General features: G+C 48.7%; 1 protein-coding gene across 4 annotated transcripts in view; it reads right to left on the bottom strand.

The window, feature by feature from the left end:
• The window catches only part of tcf20 (transcription factor 20), a 37,385-nt gene extending 13,492 nt beyond the window's left edge, over positions 1 to 23,893 (bottom strand). For 2 of the 4 annotated variants that reach the window (XM_059640550.1, XM_048521506.2), the window contains exons 1-3: positions 23,599 to 23,893; positions 21,977 to 22,131; positions 37 to 5,035 (exon numbers count right to left, since the gene is read on the bottom strand). In XM_059640550.1, coding sequence (XP_059496533.1) covers positions 37 to 4,998 — 4,962 coding nt within the window. In that variant the 5' untranslated portion in view covers positions 4,999 to 5,035; positions 21,977 to 22,131; positions 23,599 to 23,893. The other 2 variants (XM_059640549.1, XM_048521507.2) reach the window with 2 other exon arrangements.
• Between the last annotated feature and the right edge of the window lie 4,101 nt (positions 23,894 to 27,994).

Below are 27,994 nucleotides of genomic sequence, written 5' to 3'. Positions count from 1 at the left end.
CCCTGCTCACACATTGCCCCTCTCCTGGGTTCTCACCGTCTCTCGGGCCATTTCCACAGCTTCCTGTAAACCATAGAGGCTCCCGGAGACCAGATAGACCTCACTGGCCCAGAGCACACAGGCGCCATGCACCCACAGTTCATTGGGGTCGAGAGGTAGTTGAGGCAGCTGAAGGTCCACCTGGGAACTGAGCTCACTTTTCAATCTCGGAGTCCGAAGGGAGACTGACGATAGGGTTTTCTCACAGCAGTAACAACGTCGGTGACCCTTGATGGTACGGGGACCCGCCCAGGATGGGGTACAATCCTCGGAATAGTGACGCCTTTTCAATCGTGTGTGTCCCGGGACAGCGCCCAGCTCTTTTCCCTCATCTTCCGAGTGGCCAGTCTTTAGGAGTTCGGGCATGCTTTTGTGCCTCACCTTGACCCGGGAGGGTGCTGTCAGCAGCTTCTTGGGGGGTGGGTTCTTGGGCAAGGTGCTGGCGTAAAGGTAGGGGTAGTAGGGCCCAAACAGGTCACCCAGGTCACGGTGGTTAGCACATTTACCACACAAGCAGCAGAGCAACAGGCCGAGGGTGGAGCTCTCGGTCACCAATGGGCCCAGGACCACGTGAGAGGAGGTGGGCACGACTTTGCCAGCAGAGCTGGGGGTGGGAGCTGACACCGGTCCCTGGTGGCCCTGGGGCCCTCTCTGGGACCGGTTCCGTTCGTCGTCCTGGGTGTTGATGATGGTGCAAAGCAGCACTGCCTCCCGCCTCCGCTCCAGGAGTATGTACGGTGAGAATATCCGATCCTGGGCCTCACCCCTCCTCCTGCGGGCGGCACGGACCCCCACGTGACTCAGTTTGATCTCGGGCTCCTCAGGTAAGGCCACAGGGACCTCTGGCTTCTTCCTCCTGCGCCGGGGGTGTGGCGGTGCCTTCTTCCTCCTGGGCCTCCTCTTTTTCGGGGCGCCCTCCTCTGCCCCCTCGCCCGGGTTTTGCAGGCCTCGGCACGGCTGCCGTTTGGTCTTGTTGATGCTCCCCAGGGGCCGGCCCCTCTTCTTGCCAGATGGGAAGTACCCCTTGGCGGGGACACTGTCTGGTTTGGGGGCGCCGCTGGCAAGACCCTGGCCCAGCTCGAGCTGCGAGGAGCGGGCCAGAGAGGCCGGGGGGTTCCGCTGCTTAAACTCGGGCTGGTATGGGGGGCGGGGTCCCGGAGGGGGGCCTCCGTAGGCCTGGGAGCAGTTGGCAACCCCTGTGCCCCCAGCCTGGGCCTCGGGCTCCCTGGTGACGTCTCCTTGCACTTTGACCCCAGGGCGCACCATTGGCATGTTCTCGCTCTCCCAGCAACTCTCACGGACCGAGAGGATATCTTCCAGCGTTACCCCATCGGACGCCCCGTCCAGTATGCCAGCCACGGGGAACTTCCTCCCGTTGGGGGATGCGATCTTTTGCACAATAGCCTCCAGCTTCAAGCCCCGGCCTTTCCTAGGCGGTAGGGTTTTGAGTTTGCCGGGACTGGTGAGGGAGACCACTGGAGAAATGCTCGCTCCGGGGCTGTCCTTGTCGCTGTTGGTCAGTGGAGCTTCATTCCCTGGCTCGGCCTTGTGCATTGGGTTTGCACCAGCAATGCCCTGAGGAGGAGCGGCTAACCTACCATCCAGCTCCCTGGCCCGGGTGTCTTGGCAAAGCCGTTTTGCTGGAATTGGGGATATGAACGATCGAATTCTTCTCCTTGACAAGATGGATGACTGAACAGACAGCTCAGCCTGTGCCGGAGACTCATTTGGCCTCTGACCGGGCTGCGATAGTTTATCCACCTCCGCTGGCCGTTCACCCAGCTTCGTGCTATCCCCCTCGCGGTGCTGCAGCGTGGCGTGGCTGCCCGATTGCTGCTCTGGGGTGTAAGGAGCTCGTGGATTTTTCGGGGTGCCGGTCCAGCTGTCTTCCATTGGGAAAGCCTTGCCATCGGGAGCGTCTGCCCAGTCACTCACCCCATTGGAGCTAGGTGTCTGCCTGGGAGGCCTCAGGCTGGTCAATGCTTCGGGGCCAGATGAGCGAGGGCCATCCTGTTTGGTCAGCAGAGAGGAGAGGGTCTCGGAGTGTGAGGGGGGAGGGTGTGAGGCGCTGGTGCAAGGCAGAACGGGCAGGTCCTCCCCCACACGGCCCAGGAATCCAGGCATCCGGGACCCCAGCACCTCCTCCTGTTTAATCAGAGATGCCCTGGCCAAGAGGACTTTCTCGTCCGCCCGAGTTGGGGCTCTCCTCCTTACCCCAGCTCTGCCTCCTGCCCGACCACTGGGCCTTCTGCCCCTCGAGGGTCGACTGTTGAGGGCCTGCTGGAGCAGGCTGCTGGAGGACCCCATGGACAATGGCATCGAGACCAGTGTTGAAGACCGGGCCAGCTCAAAGGAGTCGTACTTCCAGTGGGGCGAAAGGGTCCCGGGATCTCTGCTGTCATACTGTCCAATGCTCCTCAGTTGACCCTGATGCTGCTCCATCATCCCCTTGGCTTTCCCGTCTGCTCCAACATACATGCCCGCCTGGATAACCGTCTGCCCGGGCTTGCAGGCCCGAGCTCCCTTCATGCTGCGGCTCAGCTCCCGGTCCTGCCCTTGACCACAGGCCAGGGGTAAAGGCCCATGACCGAAGGCCCTCGAAGGGGACACATCACAAATGACCGACTTCCTCTCTGACGCCCCGGGCTCGTACAGAGGTTCGAGGTCAGCCTTGTTCAGCTCAGGGCCGAAGCCAGGGCCTGGGGTCCTTGCATCCCCCCAGCCCAGGGGAGAGACCAGGCTGTTGTTATGTCCCCCTTTTCTGGTCAACTCGATCATCTGCCTGACGGGCTGCAGTGGGTTCTCCAGGAAGCTGGAGTGAGGATCCTCTGGAGCATAACTTGAGTGGAACTTCCTCCCGTGATAATTGGCCTGTAAAGCCTCTTGGAGCAAACTGTGGCTCTTGTCAGGTTTTGCGGGAGGCAACTTGCCGTCTCCCAGGCCAAAGTGCTCTGGCCCTGGCTGGCTGTACGTGGCCGCTGGGTACTGCATGTAGTGGTATCGACCGTCACCCTTGGACACATCGGGACGCCCATATGCCAAGTAGCCAGGGGACTTGGAGGTGTCCATTCTTGGGGCTAGGGGGTCACTGAGCACCATCTGGCCCTGGTGCACCCCCAACCCATTTCCGTTTGGGGTGGTCGAAGGCGCCATGACGTTGCGAGTGTTGCTGAGTTGCTGGTGGAGGCCAGGTTCCTTCTCGCTGCCAGTGAGAAACGTATTGTGCTGCGGGTGCTCCTCCCCCTGACCCCCAAGGGTCATGGCATTGCCCCGACTGACCATCGTCTCCCGGGCAACGATGACCCCGACAGGCTTCTCACTGCGAGACAGGCCTTGCTCAGTCAGTGGAGTCACAGCGCTGCCTTTACCGTCCTGGCACATCTGGGCAATGACTTCTTCCTTGGAGAGGTGCCGGCTGGCAGTGTCACCGATGGAACTGGCCGGCGAGCAGGTGGCTGTGGCTGCTGGCTCTGGGTTGTGAGCCTTGTAGGCTCTCTCCGAGGAGCCACTCTGGCCACTGAGCTGGCGGACTCGCTCCGCGTGGTCCTCGGATGAGCTTGAGCAAGCCCCATCCAGCGACTCGGCCTGTGGCGATTTCAGTGGTTCCTCCAGACCCTGGTGATCGGCCGGGCCTGGTCTCTTGTTGGGCCGTCGGCCCTGACGTCGGTGTAAGGCTAAGGTGTCAGAGATCAGCAGGTGCTGCACCCTGTTGGGGATGTTCGCCACCTGAGAGCTCAGGGCCGTCAAACTGCTCTGGCCCAGGTCCGAGGGCCTTTTCTCGGTCCCACCCTCCAACCCAAAGCCTTCGTAGGCCGCAGACTGCGATCCTGGACTCGGCATCAGGCCCGCCGGCGTGGGACTGGGTTGGGGCATGAGCGGCAACGCTCGGCTCCTCATGCCCATGGCTCCCGGCCCGCACTGCAGGCTCTCACTGCTCACCACCAGAGGAGATGGGGTGGAGCTACATGATGGGGACTGTGCTACTGGGGTGGCCGGTGAGGGGTTAGAACTCGGGCTGAAGTTCTGGTGGAAGGGCATGGGCGATTTGGCGGGAATGTCGGCTGAACAATAGGGGGCAAACTGCTGGTTTCCCAGGGGCACTTTGGCCGCACTGGGGTACTGCAGGGCCTGAGGCCCAGACTGCTGACCCTGGCCCGCCTTTGATTGTTCGAAACAGGTCTTGCCCATCAGTGCTGGGTAGCTGTAACCCGCTTGGGTCCCATAGCTCGGGGCAGTGGTGGCATTAACCATGTAACCATCACACTGGGCAGCGTTGACGTGGTAACTATCAAAAGCCTGCCCTGAAGGGTGGGTGTAACCTTGAGGCGACAGGTAGGAGGAAGAGGAGGAGGAGGACGAGGATGAGGAGGACGACACAGCAGTCTGGAACTGCTGGGGGTTATACTGAGCTGCCCGTTGCTGGTACTTTGCAAGCAGGGCTGGGCTGGGCTGGTGGGAATGCTGGGGGTGGTGAGCAGGCGAGGGAGAGGGTTGGACCACTGCCTGGGAGCCAAGGGGTGCCTGGAAAGGCTGGTGTCGGAGATGCTGCTGCTGCTGCGTGCTGCTGGGCGAAAACTGACCACCGTAGGCCTCCTGGTCGAACTGGCCGTAGCCTGGCATGGGGGCAGAGTGAGGTGCCCTCCACTGACCCTCGCTCAGGTACTGCACTGAGTAACCTCCAGCCTGCTGTGCCCCATATCCACTCTGCAAAGGCCTGCGCTGGGCCTGGGGCCCGGGTAGGTCTTTAGACCTGGGGTAGTAGTAATCGGCGGGCTCCCTGCGGAACCCTGGGTACAGCTGCTGGTCACAGCCCTCAGCGCCTGGCCGGTTGGCGTAGCCGCCAAAGATGGGGGCCTGATGGTGCTGGTTGTAGCTGTCCAATCGCGAAGGCTCCTGAGACTCTTGGTGCAGGAGCCTCTGGTTTCCATGGTAACTGCTCTGCTCCCGGTATGACTGCATGTCGTGGCGTTCCACAGTCCAGTCCCCAGCAGGATCTCTGGAAATTCCGAAAGGGAAAGAAACATTAACAATTCCCAGAGGTATGGTACCAATAATCACTTCCTGGGTCAGCCTCCTAGCCAGGGGCCCAGCAATATCCTCCCTCCATCCCCCACTTCTACGTAATTATTCCGTTGCCTTCCAGAAATTACGATGGAAGCTGCCTTCATCATCCTCTTAGGATGTGTGTTCTGGAATGTAACAATAAGACAGCACAACAGGAGGCCATTTAACCCATCAAGTCCATGTTAGTTCTCAGCAGAGTAATTCACTCGGCTCCATTCCGCTGCATTAACATTGTAGCTCCTGAAAGATTACTTCCTTTAAAGGCCTATCCCATTTCCTTTTCCACTGATTATCTCCATGTCCATTGGCCTTTGTGGGCAGTGATCACTACTATCCACTGTGTAAAACTGTTCATCTTCGCACAGCCACCCCCAACTTCTAGTAATTCTCTCTTACACAGCACCTTAAATATCTGTGAATCCCCAGGCCCATGCCCGAGCCTATAAAGCAATAGAACACCTTTTCATTGCTTACTGCATCCTGTCTCCAGTATTGCTCAAAAAGGGGTGCATTCTGTCAAGGCTTTCTGCCCTGCACCAATCAGGGCAATTCACAAGAAATACCAAAAGAAAGTAACATTTATACTGTGTGAGGGAAGAATGCTGATTGGTGGACAGCACACTTTAATTGCTAGCCATATTCTCATGGAGAATACACTAGTTAATGATGACTGATAGTTAACTGCCAAGCTTTCTTTAAATGTTAAAGTGGCTATTAATTAAACTTGCGCACCTCAATCAAATCACTCCCAACCTCCTTCAGAACATAGAACATAGAACAACACAGCGCAGAACAGGTCCTTTGGCCCTCGATGTTGCGCCGCCCTGTGAACTAATCTAAGCTCCTCCCCCTACACTATCTCGTCATTATCCATATGCTTATCCAAGGCCTGTTTAAATGCCCCGAATGTGGCTGATTTAACTACATTGGCAGGCAGGGCGTTCCACGCCCTTACCACTCTCTGAGTAAAGAACCTGCCTCTGACATCTATCTTCAATCTATCACCCCTCAATTTGTAGCTATGCCCCCTTGTACAAGCTGAAGTCATCATCCTCAGAAAAAGACTCTCACTGTCCACCCTATCTAATCCTCTGATCACCTTGTATGAATCTATTAAATCCCCTCTCAGCCTCCTTCTCTCCAATGAGAACAGACCCAAGTCCCTCAGCCTTTCTTCATAGGGCCTTCATCCCAGACCAGGCAACATCCTGGTAAATCTCCTCTGCACCTTTTCCAATGCTTCCACATCCTTCCTGTAATGGGGCAACTGGAGACCATTTGCTTCAATGACAACCACAGCTTCTCCAGCTTACCCTTGAGGCTAAAATCTCCGATTACTTAAACCATTCTGGTTAATCTCTTCTGCATTCCCCAGAGAACACTCAGCCTCACTAAGGTGTATTGACCTGCAATGTTCCCCGTCGCTCTGTCAAGGCACAAAGCTGGCCAGCAGTCACCACTGATCACAGTCCCAGAGGAGAAATGGGGGAGAATTGGACAGTGGGAGAGGGAGAGTCACAAGTAACGACAACATCAGCCATTCCTGTTCACTGGTAAAGTAGTGTGAGTGGCAGACAATTATTTTAAGAAGAACAGATGATACAGGCCCCTCCTCAGTGAGAACATAACTGGAGTCCTATGGGCTGTTTCGGTCTCATTTGGCGGAGGATACAATTGAATTGGAATCTGTTCAGAGAAGGTTAACTTGGCTCATTCCTGGGATGAAGGTACTGTCTTGTGAGGAGGAAAGGATGGAGAGATTGTGGCTGTACGTTAGCTTTTAGAGGGGTGAGAGGTGACCCTATTGAAGCATGCAAATTCCTGATCAAATACTGTGGATATTGGGAGGACCATTTTTATTTGTTCATGGAACATGGACGTCACTGGCTTGGCCAGAATTCATTGGCCACCCCTAGCTGGCCTTGACATGCTGGTCGTGAGCTGCAGTCCACGTGCTGTAGGTTCACGCACAATATTTTTAGGGAGGGAATCCCAGCATTCTGACACAGTGACAGTGAAGAAATGGCGATATATTTCCAAATCAAAATGGTGATGAGAGGAGATTAAAACAAAAGGACACAATTAAAGAACAAAACGGTTTCCCTCTTAAGGCATAGATAAGGTGAGTTGATCATGAGGTGAGACTCCCCAGAGAGTCATTAAATTATGAAACTACATTCCCTGAAGGCAGTGGAATGTGTGTCATTGAATTTATTCAATGCTGAATTATGAGCTTATCCATGATCATTTTGAGTGGTGAAGCATGACTGAGGGGCTGAATGGTAAGTCCCACATCATCACAATCACACTGCAGGAATGATTGTACTAGGAGGGGATTGTAGATTCTGTGATGCTCCTACTAGGATTCACAGCATCAATTTAAACATTCAAAGTGATCAGTCACTAAATCAGCCGTGACTGCCTCCAGTTCCCAACAGGTAACAGAAACACCACCGTTTCCCTCTCTCATTCCTCTTGATCAGCAGGATAACAGGGACAATTCTGCAATCTAAGCAAACACTTCCAGAATCAACAACGTCATGTTAGTATTCGGGGGGGGAGTCGACCCCGCTCCCCGCTCTCCCCCCCCCCCCCCCCCCCACCTTGGAATGCATGCACAAGCAGCTTGACTCCAAAAAGGGTTGACCCTGATGAACCAGGGGCTGCTACTGGCCTCACAGCACCCGACGGAGATGGCAGTATTGACACTGGACTAGTAAGGCAGCTGTTCAGAGAATGGTCCAGGGACTCAGATTTGATTCCCATCACAGCAGATGGTGGAAATTGAATTCAATAAAAATCTGGAATCGAAGTCTAATGATGACTGTGGGCCCTCTGTTGGTTATTCTAAAAACCCACCTGACTCACTAACATCCTTGAGGGAAGGAAGCTGTCATTTTCAATGGGTCTGCCCTACATGTGACTCCAGCAATGTGCCTTTGAAATGGTCTAACAAGACAATCAGGTGTTACAACTGTGGGAATAGAAAACAGAAATGAAACCAGATGGAACACCTTGGCACTAGGATTGACAACAGCAGAGACAGGCCTGCTGATCCTCACAAAGTCCTCACTAACATCTGGGGGTTAGGGCAACAGCCTGACATAGTCATGCTCACAGTATCACATCTTACCATGTCCCAAACTCACCATCACCATCCCTGCACATGTCCTGTTCCACTGACAGGGCAGACCCAGCAGAGGGGGCAGCACAATCCTCTATGGTCAGGAGGGAGTTGCCCTGAGAGTCCTCAACATTAATTCTGAACCCATGAGTCTCATAGCTTCAGGTTAAATCTCCTGCTGATTACCACAAATTAGCCCCTCCCTCCTCTCCTGGCCCTGAAGCCCTCAGCTAATAAATGTTCCTCCATGTTGAACAACTCTTGGAGGAAGGCACTGAGAATGGCAAGGACCCAGAATGTACTCTGTGTGGGGAGGTGGATTTCAATGTCTACCACCAGGAGTGACTCAGCAGCAGAGTCCTAAAGGACACAGCTACTAGACTGTGTCTGTGCCAGGCACTGAGGGAACCAAGAGGGAAAAACCTACTTGACTTCATTCTCATCAATCTGCCAGCTGCAGAAGCATCTGTCCATGACAGTATCGGTAAGAGTGACCATCGCACAGTCCTTGAGGAGACCAAGTTCCACCTTCACATTGAGAACAACCTCCATCGTGTTGTGTGGCATTATCACCGTGCTAAACGGGACAGACTTCACATAGATCTAGCAACTCAAGGCTGGGCATCCAAGAGGTGCTGTGGGCCATCAACAACAGCAGAATTGTACTCCAGCACAACCTGTAACCTCATGGCCCGGCATATCCCCTACTCAACCACTACCATCAAGCCAGGGGATTAACCCTGGTTCAATGGAGACTAGGAGGGCACGCCAGGAGCAGCACCAGGCATACCTGAAAGTGAAGTAACACCCTGGTGAAGCCACCAAACAGGACTACTTGCACACGAAACAGCGAAAGCAGCAAATGTCAGACGGAGCTAAGCGATCCCACAACCAATCAGATCTAAGGTCTGCAGTCCTGCCATATCCAGTCGTGAATGGTGGTGGACAATTAAACAATTCACTGGAGGAGGAGGCTCCACAAATATCCCCATCCTCAATGATGGAAGAGCCCAGCACATCAGTGCCAACGATAAGGCTGAAGCTTTCGCAGCGATTTTCAACCAGAAATGCCAAGTGGGTGATCCATTTCAGCCTCCCTTAGAGACCCCAACCTGTTTCATCAACGATCTTCCCTCCATCATAAAGTCAGAAGTGGGGATATTTGTCGATGATTGCACAATGTTCAGCACCGTTCGTGATTCCTCAGATACTGAAGCAATCTATGTCCAAATGTAGCAAGACCTAGACAATGCCTACGGTTGGATTGACAAGTGTCAAATCACATTTGTGAAACACAAGTGTCAGGTAATGACCATCTCCGCTTACAGACAGACTGACCATCTCTCCTTGACGTAAATGTTACTGAATCCCCCAATACCAACATTCTAGGGGTTACCATTAACCAGAAACTGAACTGGACTCGCCAGATAAACAGAGTGGCTACAGCAGCGAGGAATACTGCAGCAAGTAATTCACCTCCTGACCCCGCAAACCCTGTCCACCATCTACAAGGCACAAGGCAGGAGTGCAAAGGGATGCTGCCCACTTGTCCGGACGAGTGGAGCCCCAACAACATTCAAGAAGTTTAACACCATCCAGGACAAAACAGCTCCCTGATTGGCACTGAACCCACAAACATCCGCTTCCTCTACAGCCGATGTTCAGTAGCAGCAGTGTGCGCTATCTACAAGATGCACTGTAGAAATTCAAAGATATGTAGTCAGTACCTTTCAAACCCACAATCACTTCCATCTGGAAGGACAAGGTCAGCAGATACAGGGAAACACAACCTCCTGCAAGTTCTCCTCCAAGCCACTCATCATCCTGACTTGGAAATATATCGCCGTTCCTTCAGTGTCACTAGGTCAAAATTTCAGGAATTCTCTGAAGAGTCAATGAATCATACAGCGTTGGTACAGGTCCTTCAGCCCACTCTGTTGATGCCGACTACACTACTCTCATTTACCTGCAGCTGTTCCATAGACTACTATAACCTGGCATTTTAAGTACTTGTTTCTTAAACATTACAGGAATAGCTGCCTCCACTACCTTCTCAGGCACTGTGTTCCACATACCTACCACCCTCTGGGTGAAAGAATTCTTTCAGGCCTCCTCTAAACCACTTACTCCTCACCTTAAACTTATACCGTCTGTCCTAAGACAAATCTGTCATGGAAGAGATTCTCACAATGTACCCTGTCTGTGCCTCGCATAATTTTACAGACACCTTAAATAAATTCCCCCTCCATCTACTCTGCTTCAAGGAAAACAAAAACAGCCTGTCCAGTCCCTCCTCACAACTAAGACTTTCAATTCCAGACAAATTCCCGCTGAATCTCCTCTGCACTCTGTCCAATGCAATCACATCCTTCTAATAGTGTGACAGCCAAAACTGTACACAGAATTCCACCTGTGGCCTAGCCAATGTTTTATGAAGTTGCAACGAGACTTTCTTGCTCCTATATTCTATGTCCCAGCTAATGAAGACTAATCTGCTTTCAGATTAGTCTAATCAGCTGCTCTGTTTTCCTTCTTTACCACCCTGTCTACCTGCGCTGACACCTTTATGGATCAATGGATTTGCACACCAAGGTCCTGTTGTTCCCCAGGGACCTACCATTCATTGTGTAAATCCTTCCTTTATTAGACCTCCCAAAATGCATCACTTCATACTTTGCAGGATTAAATTCCATCTGCCATTGCCCTGCCCAATTTACCAGCTGAGCAACATCAGACTGTAGCCTGAGACCATCCTCCTCACTATTAACACAGCCAACTTTGATGTCATCTGCAAACTTACTTGCTATAACCATTCACATCCAAGTCATTAATGTGCACATAAACAGCAGGGGTCCCAGCACCAGTCCCTGTGGTACATTGCTGGTCACAGACTTGCAATCACAAAAACAATCCTCTTATCATTTCCCTTTACCTCCTGTCTGCAACAAGTTTGGATCCAGTTTGCCAATTTGCCTTGGATCTCATGGGCTCTTACCTTTAGGACCAGCCTTTCTTGTCAAAGGCCTTACTGAAGTCCATGTAAACCAAAAACTGCATTATCCTTATCAATACATTTAATCAACTTTTCAAAATACTCAAATTAGTCAGAAAGTGTCTCCCTTTAACAAATCAGTGCTGACTATCTATCCCTGATCAATCCCTGCCTTTCCAAGTGTTGATTAATCCTGTCCCTCAGAATTTTTCCCAATAATTTTCCTGCCAATGTCAGCAGACTAACCCGGCCTATTCTTGGTGCCCTTCTTGGACAAAGGAACCACATTCGCTATCTTTCAGTCATCCAGTACTCCACCTGTGACCAGCAAAGTATTAAACATCTCCCCCAGAGTCCCAGTAATCTCCTCCCTTGCCTCCCATCTCAGCCAGGGATATATCTCGTCAGGGCCTGGGGAATTATACACCTGTATGCCTGCTAAAATGTCTCATACTTCCTTCTCATTAATCTTAACATGCTCTAGAACCTCACATCCCAACTGCAATCCCTGACTACAATAGTCTCCTCTGTAAATATTTTTAAGACCTCACCCACATCAACTGGCTCCATGCAGAGACTGCCCCTTTGGTCTCTAATTGGTCCCACTCTTTCCCTGGTAACCCTCTTACTAATATACCTATTAAAAAATCATAGGGTTTTGCTTAATCCTATCTGCAGATGACATTTCGTGGCCCCTCTTTGTCCTCTTAATTTGCTTTTTAATCAAACTCCTACATTATCCTCTTGCTCTGTATCTGACATATGCTTGCTTCTCCTTTTTTATCAAACTCTCAATATCCCTTGATGTCCAGGGTTCCGTGGACTTGCTGCCCTACTCTTCACTCTTTGAAATATGCAGGCTCTGAACTCTCACACTACTTTTAAAAGACACTCTCTTTCCAAATGTAGACTTACCTGCAAGGAGTTGCTCCCAGATAACAAAGTGTGGAGCTGGATGAACGCAGCAGGCCAAGCAGCATCTTAGGAGCAGGAAAGCTAGACCCTTCATCAGAAAAGGGGGATGGGGAGAGGGTTCTGAAAAGTTGCTCCCGGTCTGTTTGCCAGATCCTGCCCACTGATATTGAAAGTGGCCTTCCTCCAAGTTAGACAGTTAGTTTCTACACTATTCTTATCCCTATCTGTAATATCTTTGTAACTTACATAGTTATGGTCATTATCCACAAAATGCTTGCCCACTGACCCTTCAACCACTTGACTAGCTTCATACCCTAGGATTAGATCTAGATCTGCCTGATCTCTAGGCATATTACCTACGCAGTGGGTCTCCTGGACGCACTTTAAAAATCCACTCTGTCTGATCCTTTCACGCTAAGATGATCCCAATTAATGTTAGGAAAATTGAAGCCACCTTCAACTATAACTCTGCTTCTCCAGTCCTTTTTGTAATGGACAGCAGCGGTTCAAGAAGGCAGCTTACCATCACCTTCTCAAGGGCAACTAGGGACGGGCAATGAATGTTTGCCCAGCCCATGTCCTGAGTGAATACAAAATGCTATAACTTTCCAGTGATAGCAGCTATTTCCTTTAAAAGCTGTAATGGAGATTCAGTTAGAACCGGGGACCTTTCTGAATTCAGTGCCATTATTTTCCTCATTAATTTTAGCGGTGGCACGGTGTCTCAGTGGTTAGCACTGCAGCCTCACAGCGCCAGGGATCTGCATTCGATTCCACCCTCAGGCGACTGTGGAGTTTGCACATTCTCTCCGTGCCTGCGTGGGTTTCCTCCCACAGTCCAAAGATGTGCAGGCTAGGTGGATTGGCCATGCTAAACTGCCCATAGTGTTCAGGGGTTATACGGGGATGGGTCTGGGTGGGATGCTCTGTGGGTTGGTGTGGATTTGTTGGGCCAAAGGGCCTGTTTCCACACTGTAGGGAATCTAATCTAATCTAAACCTTTTGAGCTACACTACAGGGTAAGGTTTACTTACAAACCAACTGTAGACAGTCTCTGTTAATTCAGGTCAAGAGGTATTTATTTATACAAACATATGAATTAGGAGCAAAAGTGGGGAGGTAGTGTTATAGTATTAATGTCACTTGACTGGTCATCTTGAGTCCTTGGGACATCAATTTAAACCCCACAAGGACAATTGGTTAAAGTCTGAATTCACTAAAAATGTGCAAGCAAGAGTTAGTCTGGTTCACTAATATCATTCCTTTGGAGAAAGAATCTGCCATGCTTACTTGGTCTGGCCTATGTTTGATTAAATGTGATCCACTGTATCAGGATTCAATAAGATCTGGTTGATGATTGTGTTTTGAATTCCACACTCCCACTTCATCAAATGCCTCCTGGAATTCCAACTACAGGTAGGAACAAACCCTCCTTCATCTAATTTGTGGATGACTCTTAATTACCCACTGGGCAATTAAGGACAGGTAATAAAAACTATCCCAGCCAGTGACGGCCAGATCCCATCAATGAATAACAATAAAACAGATTGAGGAACCGTGCGAACAAGAAATTGGTTGCAGCTTTTCAAAAATCACCAAATGCCTGAAGATATTTATCATTAAAAGACAGCCGAAGGTTGCTTGGCAACCGTCCCAAAGAAGGTTTGTATTTTCTTAACGAAATGTAGTTCGAGGGTAAGAGTGTGGACTGTTTCAGCTGATGTTCTGAGACTTCTTCCCCATCACGGACAGTGCTATAGGGTTTGGGAGTGGGGGCAAGAAAAACAAGGAAATGCAGGTGGGTGTGGAGGTGGGGGGGAGGTGCAAAAGGGTGGGTCTGGGGCAGAGGGGGCCATGGGAGGGGGAGGATTGGAGGGAGGAAGGGGTGAAAGGGGCAGGGGGCACAAGGTGAGAGAGGGAGCAATAGAGCGTGGGCCGAGAGGAAGGAGGAGGGAGGATTTATAGACAGACGCAAGAGGGGTCCTTGGGGGTGGAGGTGGGTGGTGGGTGACAGGCTGTGAGAGAGGGGTGGCATAAGGTGGGGGAAGGTGTGAAGGGGTTTAGGGCAGGGAAGAGCACTGAAATGGAGGGAAGGTGCTTTCAAGAGAGACAGTGAGTTAGAAAATGAGAGAATGAGTAAGTGGGATGGTGACAGAGAGGGCTTTTGGGGTGGGACTTACAGAGCAGAGGTGAGGGAGAGGCAGGGAGGAGTGGGGAGGGGTATGTTGGTGAGTGCTGGAAGGCAAGGGAGAAGGGCAGGACAGGAGGGGTCAGAGAGGAGGGCAGGAGAGGAGGAGAGAAAATGGGACTGTAAGGAAGAGGGGATAGATTGGGGAGGGTTAAGTAGGTGAGGGTTGTGGTGGGGGGAGGGTAGGAGAAGAGGTGGGGTTCTCCTAATTGGTTTCTGCTTTTGCCGCTTGGTAGGGGTGGTCCTGCAGAGGAGGAGCCCATAGCGGGTGAGAAGTGGGTCTTGGTTTACTGTCGCTCGGTGTTACTTCTACGGTCTGACCTCTGGACCCAGTCAGCAGCTGCTCTTTCGCTCGAAGGTGGTCAGTCTGCTTGACTGAATTATTAGCAGAACTGTGTCAGCTGACTGCAGGCAACCAATGAGGAAGCAACAGAGGAGCGGGAGGGGAACGGCTCTGAGTGGGACCTCAGGGACCCTCAGTCACGGCTCCAGCACACTCTTTCTTAGGAGCCAATGAATAGTCAATGTGTGTCAGAAACACTGGTCACAGGCTGATGGTTAACCCTTTCCTTACATCAAGCTGCAAAGACAAACACTTGACATCCTGTATCGCACTGACGCTGGGTCAATGGAGAGTGCAGGAGGGCGTGCCAGGAGCAGCACCAGGCCGTACCTGAAGGTGAGGTATCAGCCTGGTGAAGCCACCAAAAGAGACTACTTGCACGCCAAACAGCGAAAGTAGCAAGTGATAGACAGAGCCAAGCGACACCATAACCAATGGATCAGATCTGCCATCCTGCCAATATCTAGTTGTGAATGCTGGCAGGCAATTTTCCAATACATTGGAGGAGGGGACTCCCCAAATATCCCCGTCCCCAGTGATGGAAGAGCCCAGCACATCAGTGCAAAAGATAACGCTGAAGCATTCGCAGCGATCTTCAGCCAGAAGTGCCAAGTGGATGATCCATCTCAGCCTCCTCCAGTAGTCCCCAGCATCACAGATGACTGCCTTCAGCTAATTCGATTCACTCCACATTGATATCAATAAATGACTGGAGGCCCTGACAACTTGAAAGGATTTACAGGGAGAGATGCTGGAGAATCTGAGATACCAAGGTGTAGAGTTGGATGAACACAGCAGGCCAAGCAGCATCAGAGGAGCAGGAAAGCTGACATTTTGGGCCTAGACCCTCCTTCAGAAAATGGAAAAGGGTCTAGGCCCGAAACGTCAGCCTTCCTGCTCCTCTGATTCTGCTTGGCCTGCTGTGTTCATCCAGCTGTACACCTTGTATTCTAGGAATTAGAGGGATATGGGCTAAATGCCATCAATTTGAAATAGGTCAGACTGGGATGTCTAGTCAGTACGGACAAGTTGGACTGAAGAGTCTGTTTCCATCTTGAATGTCTCGAAAATGAACAGCGAGCAGAAGTAGGCCATTCTGCCCATCAAAATTGTTCCACCATTCAACATGATTATAGCTGATCTAATTGTCACCTGAGATCTACATTCCCACCCACTTCTCATCCCTATAAAAAATGTAGAAGGGGATATTTCCTCTTGTGGGAGAAGGAAGGGTGCTCTTGTTCTGAGGAAGGGTCACCACACCCAAAACATTAACTCTGTTTTCTCCTTCACAGATGCAGCCGGACCTCCTCAGCTTTTCCAGCAACTTTGTTTTTGTTCCAATTTTCAACCCTACCTACTTAACAAGAATCCATCCACCTCTGCCTTGAAAAGATTCAAGGGCCCTGCTTTCCAAAGACTCAGAACTTTCAGAGAATAAACTTCACTTTGTCTCTTGTTTTAAATAGGCAATCATTCATTTTCATAAGGTGGCCCCTGGTTCGAGATTCCCTCACAAGAGGAAATATCCCCTTCCACATTTATCCAGTCCAAACTCCTCCGGATCTTATATGTTTCAAATAATTTTTTTCTCACTCTGCCAAACCCTGGTGGATACAAGCCTAGACTGTCTCAGCCTTATCTCATTGGACAACACCCCATTCCAGGTATTCGTTTATTAAACATGCTCTGAACTCTCTCAAATGTATTTCTCTCTAAAGACGACCAATTCTGAATGCAGCGGTAATAATCTGCTCTTACTACAACCTCCCTACTTGCGTATTCATTCCCCTTGCAAAGGAATTACAATATTCTCAATAAAAACTGAAAGAACTGTGGATGCTGTACGTCAGAAACAAAAACAGAAGTTGCTCGAAAAGCTCAGCAGATCTGGTAGCTTCTGTTGGGGAAAATCAAAGTAACATTCCATGTCTAGGGACCCTTCCTCAGAACTGATAGTAGCTTGGAAGAGCTTGGTTTTTATGCAGAAAGTAGGGTTGTGGGAGGATTAAGCGATAGGTGGGGATAGAGCCCAATGAGAAGACGAACAGGTGGACAGGCAAAAGAATGGATAATGATCAATCTAGCAGATTTCTCTCCACTGAAGCTGCCAGACCTGCTGAGCTTTTTCAGCAATTTCCGTTTTTGAAGTCCGAACAGTGTCTTCTACAAGTTCAATATCACCTTCCTGTTGTACTCCATCCCCCTATGAATAAAGCTGAGAACACTGTGTGTGCTTCATTAACTGATCTCTCCACCTATCGTGCCACCTTCAATGATTCGTGCACATCTAACACCAGCTCCCTCTGCTCCTGTACCCCCTTTAGAACTGTATCCCCATTCCATTCCTGTGGTTCAATGTTCTTCCGAGCAAAGTGCATCACCTAACACTTCACTGCGTTGAGCCTCATCAACCAGCTATTCCACCAAACTGTGTCCTTCTGGAGTTCCACAGTTTTGTGACATGGGCAAACTTTGAAACTGTCCCCTGCACCCCAAGATCCAGATCATTAATAGAATTCAGGAGAAGCATTGATCCCTGGGGAACTCCACCACAAACATTTCCCCAAACTGAAAAATATCAATTGACCATAATCTCTATTTCCTCTCACTTGGCCCATTTTGTCTCCACATTGTTACTGTCCCTTTTAGACCATAAACTATAACTTTCCTCACAAGTCTGTTGTGTGACACTGTATAAACCACCTGCTGGAAATCTACGTCTAGCACATCATCAGCCTTTCGACATCCTGCCTTTCTGTAGTTCAGTGAAAAATAGTTCTTCTCAAATCTCCTTTTACCTTAAACCTCTACCGCTTGTTATTGACCCTTAGCTATTGAAAAGTAGACATTCCTGTCCTCCCGATCCATGTGCCTGAGGATCCTTATACAACTTGATCAGGTTCCTTTCCAAGGAAAGCAGTCCCAGCCTAACTGATCTTTCCTCAAAGCTTAGGTTCTCCAGACCAGGCAGCATCGTAGTAAATCTCCTCTGTGCCACCTCCATGACAATCACATGAACTGCATATCTAACCAGCGTTTCATACCCAGCGTTGTAGCACAGGACAGTAGGGCTGTCACTGACCTCACTGCCTTTGGTCGTCTTTCCACTACTGCTCCCAACCTTTCAGTCTCACTTCTACCCCCTTCCCAAAACCCACAAACTGGACTGCCCCAGTAGGCCCATTGTATCAGCCTGTTCCTGCCCCACCTGCTCATGTCCTCCTACCTTGACTCCATTCTTTCCCGCTTACATCCGTGATTCCTCCGATGCCCCCATTATATTGACAATGTCCAGTTCTCTGGCCCTAAGTGCCTCCAGTTCACCACGGGTATCCAATCCCTCTGCATCTCCATTCCCCACCAGGATGGTCTGAGAGCTCTCTGCTTCTTCCTTGACCAGAGGCTTGACCAATCCCATCCCCTGCCACTCTCCTCCACTTGGCTCTCACTGAACAATTTCTCCTTTAATTCATCCCCCTTCTGCCAAGCCAGAAGGGCTAAGGCCACCCACATGGGTCCCAGTGATGCCAGTCTGTTATGGAGCATGTGGATGATCTTTGTTCCCGTCCCACATTGGGCCCCTCCCACAATTCTTTTTCTCAGTAAATTGATAAATGTTTTGGTGCCATTTCATGCTCCTGCCAGGATTTTGACAACTTTGTTCATTTTGCCTCCAATTTCCGCCCTACTGTAACTTCCACATCATCCATTTCCATAACATCGCTTCCTTTCCTTGACCTCTCTGTCTCTATTTTTGGGAATAAACTGCCCACTGCCATCCACTACAAAGCCATTGGCTCCCAGAGCTACCTTCACTACAGCTCTTCACACCCCACGTCCTGAAAAGACTCCATCCCATTCTCCAGTTTCTTTGCCTACGTCGCATCTGTTCAGATGATGCCACCTTCCAAAACAGCGCTGCTGGCATGTCTTGCTTCTTCCATAACCATGTTTTCCCAGTCACTGAGGGTGACAAGGGCCCTCCTCCACATCTGACCAATCACCCACGCTTTTGTTCTTGCCCCTTCCCATCACTCACAACATTGTGATCGGATCCCCCTCGTTCTCACTTTTCATTGTACCGTCCTCCGCATTCAAAGGATCATTTTCTGCCCTTTCAGAAAACTCTGGCAGAGTGCTACCGCCAAACACATCTTTCCCTCACTCCCCTGTTTGCATTTCACAGGGATCGTTCCCTCCAGGACACTCTAGTATATCCCATGACCACCAACACCATCCTCCTTCCCCACAGCACTTTCCCATGTAATTGGAGAAGGTGCAACACCTGCCCCTTCACCTCCTCCCTGCTCACCATCTGAGGGACTAAACAGGTTTTGCAGGTGAAGCAGCATTTCACCTGTACCTCCTCCAATCTTGTGTATTATCTTTGCTGCAACCAATGGGATCTATTCAACATCAGAGAAACCAAACGCAGACTGGGTGTTTGCTTTGTAGAATGTGCGCCGGCAGGACCCCGACCTGCCCAAAGTCGGTCAGTTTAACACAGCATTCTGCTCACTTGCCCATGTGTCTGTTCTTGGTATGCTGCAGTGTTCCAGTGAATCACAGTGCAAACTGGAGGGACAACATCTCATCTTCAGACTAGGCCTTTACAACTTTCTGGACTTAATATGGACTGTAACACCTTCAAATTGTGAACCATTTCTTCTCTTTCTTTTGGCTTGTTACATTCTGTCATCATGTCCTCACTCCCCTCCCCCCTCCCAGTGGGACTGTCAGTTCTTTCAAGTCTAGCAGGAGACACACTATTGATCTGCCATTCTCCACATTGCAATCGCTTAATCTGAACTATCAATTTTTCTGCACCAGTATTCTACACCCATCCCAGCAACGCCCCCATCCCATCCCCATCCAAACTCTGACATAAGTTATCAGGATGTTGCCTGAAATGGGGGAATTTTAGCTGTGAAGAAAGGTTGGATAGGCTGGACAGAGCTGTGACGAGGGGTCACTGGACGCGAAACATTAACTCTGATTTCTCTTCAAAGACACTGTCAGACCTGTTGAGCTTTTCCCGCAACCTCTGTTTTTGTTGGATAGGCTGGGTTCGTTTTCACTAGAATGCAGGAGGTTGAGGGGCAAACTGGTAGAAGTTTACAAGATTGTGAAAGGCATGGGTAGAATGGAAAGCATGAGGCTTTTTCCCAGGGTAGAGGGGTCAATTACTCGGGAACTCAGGGTAAAGATACAAGGGTGTGGGGGAAGTTTAAAAGAGATGTGCGAGGCAAGTTTTTCCACACACAGGGTGGTGAGAGCCTGGAATGTGCTGTCAGAGGAGGTGGTGGAAGCAGGCACAGTAGCAGCTTCCAACAAACACCTGGACCGATACGTGAATAGGAAGGGATGCGGATCCTGTAAGTGAAGACAGTTTTAGTATGGAAGGGCAAAATGTGTCGGCGCAGGCTTGGAGGGCCGAAGGGCCTGTCCCTGTGCTGTACTGTTCTTTGCTCTTTTCAAATGCTCCACACTTCAGTTCAACATTGATGAAGAGTCATCTAGACTTGAAATATTAGCTTGCTCTCTCTCCATGGGCATTGTCTGGCTCCTGCAATCTCCTGCACTGTTTGTTTCCAGTACAACCTCTCTGCTCTTGTAGTCAATGCCTCAACTAATAAAGGTAAATATCCCATAACCACAACCACTATCTTAACCAGGCTATTCAGATAGCCTGAGATAGGAGAAACTGCAGATGCTGGAGAATCTGAGATAACAAGGTGTAGAGCTGGAAGAACACAGAAGGCCAAGCAGCATCAGAGGAACAGGAAGGCTGACATTTCGGATCAAGATTTCTGAAGAAGGATCTCGGCCCAAAACGTCAGCTTTCCTGCTCCTCTAATGCTGTATGGCCTGCTATGTTCATTCAGCTCTATATCTTGTTATCTTTTATTCAGCTAGCCTGATATTTTCAGAGATCTATGGATATGTGCACCAAGATCCCATTTGATCTACAGTACTTTCCAGGGTGCTGCCGTTCATAGTGTAATCCTTTGCTTTGTTAGACCTCCTGAAGAGCTTTATTTCAGTTTTTTGGCTTGAATGCACACCTGACTATTCCAAATCATATCCTCCTGCAATTTATAGCTATTTTCCTCACAACTTATATAATCTACAAACTCATAAATCATAGGCCCTACGTTTAAGTTCAAATCATTAATGCACACCACAAACATCAAGGGACCCAGTGTTAAGTTCTGTGGAATTCCACTGGAAACAGACTTTGAGTCATAGAAATGTCCCTCCACCATCGCCCTCAGCAGTACGGTGGCTCAGTGGTTAGTACCGCTGACTTACAGCTCCAGAGACCTGGGTTCAATTCCAGCCTCAGGTGACTTTCTGTGCAGAGTCTGCATGTTCTCCCCCTGTCTGCATGGGTTCCCCTCTAGTTTCCTCCCACAGTTCACAGATAGGCAGGTTAGGGTGGATAGGCCATGGGAAATTGCCCCAAAGCATCCAGAGATGTACAGGCTAGGGGGATTAGCCATGGGAAATGCAGGGTTACAGGGTTAGGGTGGGGATCATGGGTCTGGGTTGGATGCTGTTTGAAGGATTGGTGTGGACTCAATGGGCTGAATGGCCTTCTTCCACACTGTACAGATTCTATAAATTCTAGTCTTTCCTCGTAATAGAAACCACATCCAAACAGCCCAATCCATGGTTGGCTCCTCAACATACTGAGCCAGTACAGTCCAGGGATTTATCCTGCACAGCTTTAGTGCTGACTTGGCTAACCCTGTCTAAATGCAGACTGATGTCATCTATTATTCCTAAATTGTCCACATTACATGTATCTCCAATTTATCATTCTACATGTCCAACGTTACCAGAACAGTTTGGTGGCCTATAGACAATTCTCATCTATGTCTCCTGCCTCTTGTAGTTCCTTAAGTTCACACAAACAGATTCAACATCTTGATTAAAAACTAAAAGAATTATGGATACTGTAAATCAGAATAGAAATTGCTGGAAAATCTCAGCAGGTCTGGCAGCATCTGTAAGACACTATTCCAGCAATTCTCTTTTTGATTTTAACATCTTGATTGTTTGATCCAAAATCTTCTTCCGTGAATGTTTGGATTTTGTCCTTACAGTAAAACATTTAACTCATTAAGTTGTGGATCTAATGTAAATCTTCCGTCTCCTTAGAACTGGCTTAAGAGGGAAAACATCTTAATGCACCCTGACCATTCACGCTCCTGTCCACCCAGCAGCTTCTGGGAAGTGAGAGCAGTGTTTGCATGTTTGCACAGATGCCTCCTCATGCCCTGTGTCCCCTCCCAGCACACTCACCATTAAACTCCGTCCCTTGCTGTTGGATCCGCAAGCTCACGCTGAGGTGCCCATTGTTCCGTGGCTGTGACTCCGACAGATGCCAATGTCACCAGCTGCTGCACAAGTCCTCGTGCCTGGCCTCAGGAACACTCTTCTGTACATCTGGAATTAGCCTGCAGCAGAGACAACAAAACAGAGGTCTGTTCAAACACACAGCACACAACAGTCTCTGAACATCAAAAGCAAGCCAACCTGCATTCATAAAGCAACGTTAATACTGTGAAATACCCACAGTCACAACAGAGTCATGAAAGTAGACACTGAGTCAGAAAGGGCTTGCTGAGTGCAGGTGATTGCATTGTCATAAACAACTGCCTGTGATCTAATGCAATTTTTAACTGTTTTGTTAATTCACTTTTCCCTTTGGGCATCTGTGGCTTAGAGGAATGTGTTTCTGTTATAGACCCTCTTGTATTTCTTGAAACAGCAATCATGCCTCACTGCTAACAAATCTTTCAGTACATCTCCCAATCCACTCTGGCCAACTTGCCCCTCATAGCTTCCTTTTAAACTTCATGTAAATTTCTAATATATTATGGTCACTATTTTCAAAACCTCCTTTTCAGCAACGTAACTAATTAGCCTTTCATTGTTACACAAACCAAATCCAAAACAACCCAGACCATGGTTGGCTCCTGTACGTACTGTGCCAGATATCCATCTTGTACACAGTCCTAGTGGCTCAGTGATTAGCACCGCAGCCTCACAGCACCAGGGACCCGGGTTCAATTCCCGCCTCGGGTGACTGTCTGTGTGGAGTTTGCACATTCTCCCTGTGTCTGTGTGGGTCTCCTCCGGGTGCTCCGGTTTCCTCCCATAGTCCAAAGATGTGCAGAGTAAGTGAATTGGCCATGCTAAATTGCCCGTAGTGTTCAGGGATGTGTAAATTAGGTGGGTTTATAGGGGAATGGATCTGGGTGGGATGCTCTGTGGGTCGGTGCGGACTTGTTGGGCCAAAGGGCCGGTTTCCACACTGTAGGGATTCCATGATTCATTGTACACAGCTTTAGTGCTGACTTGGTTAACCCAATCTATATGTAAACTGAACTTGTCCATTATTCCTATATAACCCATATTTTGGTAACCAATAGCAGATGGAGTGCAGGATAGGTATAGGGAGGGAATTCCAGAGATCAGGGCTCAGTCTCCATATTATCTTTGTTATTTCAACAGCGCCTTGCACAACCTCAGCATGTACCATGTGTCACAGCCAATGAAGAGCCTTGTCAAATGTACCACGGGAAACACAGCAACCATTCTGTACACAACACAATCCCACAAACACACCTGAAAACGACCCAAAATATCTTGTTTCTTTTGGCGCTATTCGAGGGAGAATTGTTGACCGAGACATCGGGGGCATCTTGCCCGACCTTTATCCAAAACATGGATTTTCACACCAGACAGAGTTTAAAGTTTCCTCCAACAGTGCGGCACTCCCCCAGTATCGACCCTCCGACAGTGCGGCACTCCCTCAGCACTGACCCTCCGACAGGCGCTCCCTCAGCACTGACCCTCTGACAGTACGGTGCTCCCTCAGCGCTGACCCTCCGACAGTGTGGCGCTCCCTCAGTACTGACCGTCCAACAGTGCGGCGCTCCCCCAGTATCGACCCTCCGACAGTGCGGCGTTCCCCTGTATCGACCCTCTGACAGTGCGGCGCTCCCTCAGCACTGACCCTCCGACAGTGCAGTAGTCCATCAGTACTGACCCTCCGACAGTGCGGCGTTCCCCCAGTATCGACCCTTCGACAGTGCGGCACTCCCTCAATCTTGCATTAGGTCTGTCAGATCAGATTTTATCTTTGAAGTCTGTCAAGTGGAAGTTGAAGCCAGAAGCCTGTGATTCCTAGCACAAGCAGTCAGCCCTGGATTAATCATCCTGAAAAAAAATTAGTTTAAATCCTACAGGTTGGTTTGAGGAGTTGGAATTGATTTTGAAATTTTTGATTGACAACACTGGCTCAGTGAAAGTGACCAACAAAGCTATTCGATAATGGTGGAAGCACAAAGCGGGGACTAACACCTTTTCTGAAAACTGCCATTCTTACTCAGACACGGCCCATGGGTGAGTCCTGTCCTACAGTAAAACTAGACAACTCCCAACTGTCCCTATTCACCACAAAACCCAACTGCATCAAGCTTTCCCGTAACTTGTGACGGGTACAGTTCCACACTTGCCAATAGTATCCATATTGTGAAGATTATTTAATGTTTTAAAAATATAATTTTGAGTCGTGCAGATTAATTTGTGGATTCCTGTTCTCTTATCACCCAGTATCCCCTTCTGACTCAAATCTTGTTCCTTTCATTCACAGGAGCGCGAAATGTCTGCATCGGAACCAGAGGAAAGTTTGACCCTCACTTTCCATTATCTCTGGCCCTGACGGAGTCCCGAGGGCGAGGCCTGGGCCTGAAGGCAGCCCTGGGCTGGATTAAGGCCTGTATCATTTCCAAAGGTGGGTCTCCTACCCCACTATTCACCACTCCTGTTTGCTTTCAATCGTAATGAATGGAGAAAGACTTCAGATCCGGTGGGCTGTATTCAGATTAAAGGGCATGATGTGCACTGTCCATACCGTTCCACTGTTTATAAACACACACACTCATACACACACACCCTCACACACTCACGTATACACACACATACGCACACCCGCGCACTCACATATAACCACACACTTGCACTTACATACACACACACTCGCACTCACATATATACACACATACCCACACTCACACATATACACACATACCCACACTCACACATATACACATGCATATACACACTCACATATATACACGCATACACACACACTCACAGGCACACACTCACGTATACACACACACACACACACATATATACACACGTACACACACATTTATGCATACATACACACATACATACATATACACTCATATACATATACACACACACATATATATACACACACACACACACACACACACATATATATACACACATACATACACACACACACATATATATACACATACATACACACACACACATATATACGCACACATACACATACATATATACACACACTCGCATTCACATATATACACACATACACACAGACATACACACATATACATACACACACACACATACACAGAAACACATATACACAGACATACACAGACACACATATACATATATACACACACACATACATACATATGTGTATATATACAATCTCATATATACACACACACATTTATACACATACACACACACATATATACACACGTATACAAACACACTCACATTTATACACACACACACATATATATACACTCATATACATACACACACATACATAAGAGACTACTGGACACGCATATGGTTACAGAAATTTGAGGGTGCATACCTGAGGATCAATGGTCAGCACAACATCATGGGCTGAAGGGCCTGTTCTGTGCTGTACTATTCTATGTTCTATGTATACACACATATACACATACACACACATACACATTCACACACACACACGCACATATATACACACATTCACACACACACATACGCACACTCGCACTCACATACACACATATACACGCACACATACACACACAGACATACACACATATGCGCACACCCATACACCCATACACACACATATACACACACATACATACATATATACTCACGTATATACATATGTATATACACACACTCATATATACACACTCACATATATACATATGTATATATATATACACACACATATATACACACATACGTATACACACTCACATATACACATGCTCACATACTCGTACTCACATATATGCACATACACATGCACTCACATATATACACACACATACATATATACACACACACACATATACACAGACATACACACACACATGTACAGACATACACACACAGACATACACACACGCACACACAAACACTCTGACACATGCGCACACACTCGCACTCACATATACACACACTCGCACTCACATATACACACACTCGCACACACATATATACACAAATACACACACAGACATACACACACATATATATACACACACACATACATATATACACACATACATATATACACACACTCACATATATACATGTACATATATGCACACACATATACACACACGTTCACATATACACACATACGTACACACCTGTACTCACATATATACATACACACACATACACACATACTCTTACATGTATACACATACACACACATATCTATTCACATACACACATACAGATATCAACACACATACGCACACACATATCTACACACCTACACATACATATATACAGACATTCACACACACACAGACAGACATACACACACATATATACAGACATACACACACACAAACACATATACACACACATACATACACACACATATACAGACATAAACACACACATATACAGACATACACACACACACATATACAGACATACATACATATACAGACACACACACATATATACATACACACACACCAACACATACGCACACACTCACATATGTACACATACGCACATACCCGCACTCAGATATATACACACATACACACACATAAACACACTCCCACACATACGTACACACACACAAACACACTCCCACACATATGTACACCACACAAACACACTCCCACACATACGTACACACACACAAACACACATACGTACACACACACACGTACACAGACACACACGCATATACACATACTGACATACACACACAAATGCACGCGCTCACATATATACACACATACGCACACAGTCACACATACACACACACACACGTATACACACATATAGTCACACACACACATATATACACCCATACACCCATATACACACACACACACACACACACACACACACACACACACACACACACACACACACAGAGAACAGGACCTCACTGTCACAGGAGTGTGCCTACTTTAACGTCAGGAGTATCCGGAATAAGGTAGGTAAGCCGGCAGCTTGGAGAGGTACCTGGGAATTCGATGTCGTGGCCATTTTGGAGACATGGATAGAGCAGGGTCAGGAATGGATGTTGCAGATTCCAGGGTTTAGATCATTCATTAAGGTCAGGGAAGGAGGTAAAAGAGGGGGAGGTGTGGCTTTGTTAGTCAAGGACAGTATAACGGTGGCTGAATGAACTTTTGATGAGGACTCGTCTACTGAGGCTGCCGAGGAAGGTTTGTCGACTGAGTCAGTATGGGTGGAAGTTCGGAACAGCAAGGCAGCAGTCACCTCACTGGGGGTTTTCTACAGACCCCCAAATAGCAGTTGGGAGATCGAAGAACTCACTGGCCGGCAGATTGTTCAAAAGTGAAAACGTAGCAGGGTTGTTGTTACGGGTGACTTCAACTTTCCCAATATAGATTGGAATCTCCTTAGTGCAGATGGTTTGGATGGAGCCGTTGTTGTCAGGTGTGTTCAGGAGGGTTTCCTGACTTAGTTTGTGGACAGGCCGACGAGGGGGGAGGCCATTTTGGATTTGGTGCTCGGCAATGAGCCAGGACAGGTGCCAGATTCTGAGGTGGAAGAACACTTTGGCGACAGTGACCACAACAGCCTCACATTTACCATAGCCATGGAAAGGGAAAGGAGCAGTTACCAGGGGAAGATATTTAACTGGGGTAAAGGAAACTATGATGCTATCAGGCAGGAGTTGGGAAGTACAGATTGGGAGCAATTGTTCCACAGAAAGGGCACAGCAGACATGTGGAGGCTGTTTAAGGAGCAGTTGTTGCAAGTGATGTATAAATTTGTTCCTCTGAGACAGGTAAGAAGGGGTAAGATTAAGGAGCCTTGGATGACGGGAACAGAGGGGCTTCTCGTCAAAAAGAAAAAGGCAGCGTACGTAAGGTGGAGGAAGCAAGGGTCTAGCGCAGCTTCAGAGGATTACAGGCTTGCTCGGAAGGAGCTCAAAAGTGGACTGAG

This window comes from Stegostoma tigrinum, chromosome 38 (genome assembly GCF_030684315.1).
Source record: "Stegostoma tigrinum isolate sSteTig4 chromosome 38, sSteTig4.hap1, whole genome shotgun sequence".
Classification (NCBI taxonomy): domain Eukaryota; kingdom Metazoa; phylum Chordata; class Chondrichthyes; order Orectolobiformes; family Stegostomatidae; genus Stegostoma; species Stegostoma tigrinum.
Note: the sequence above shows the minus strand (reverse complement) of the source record. Positions and strands in the feature narration are given on the sequence as shown.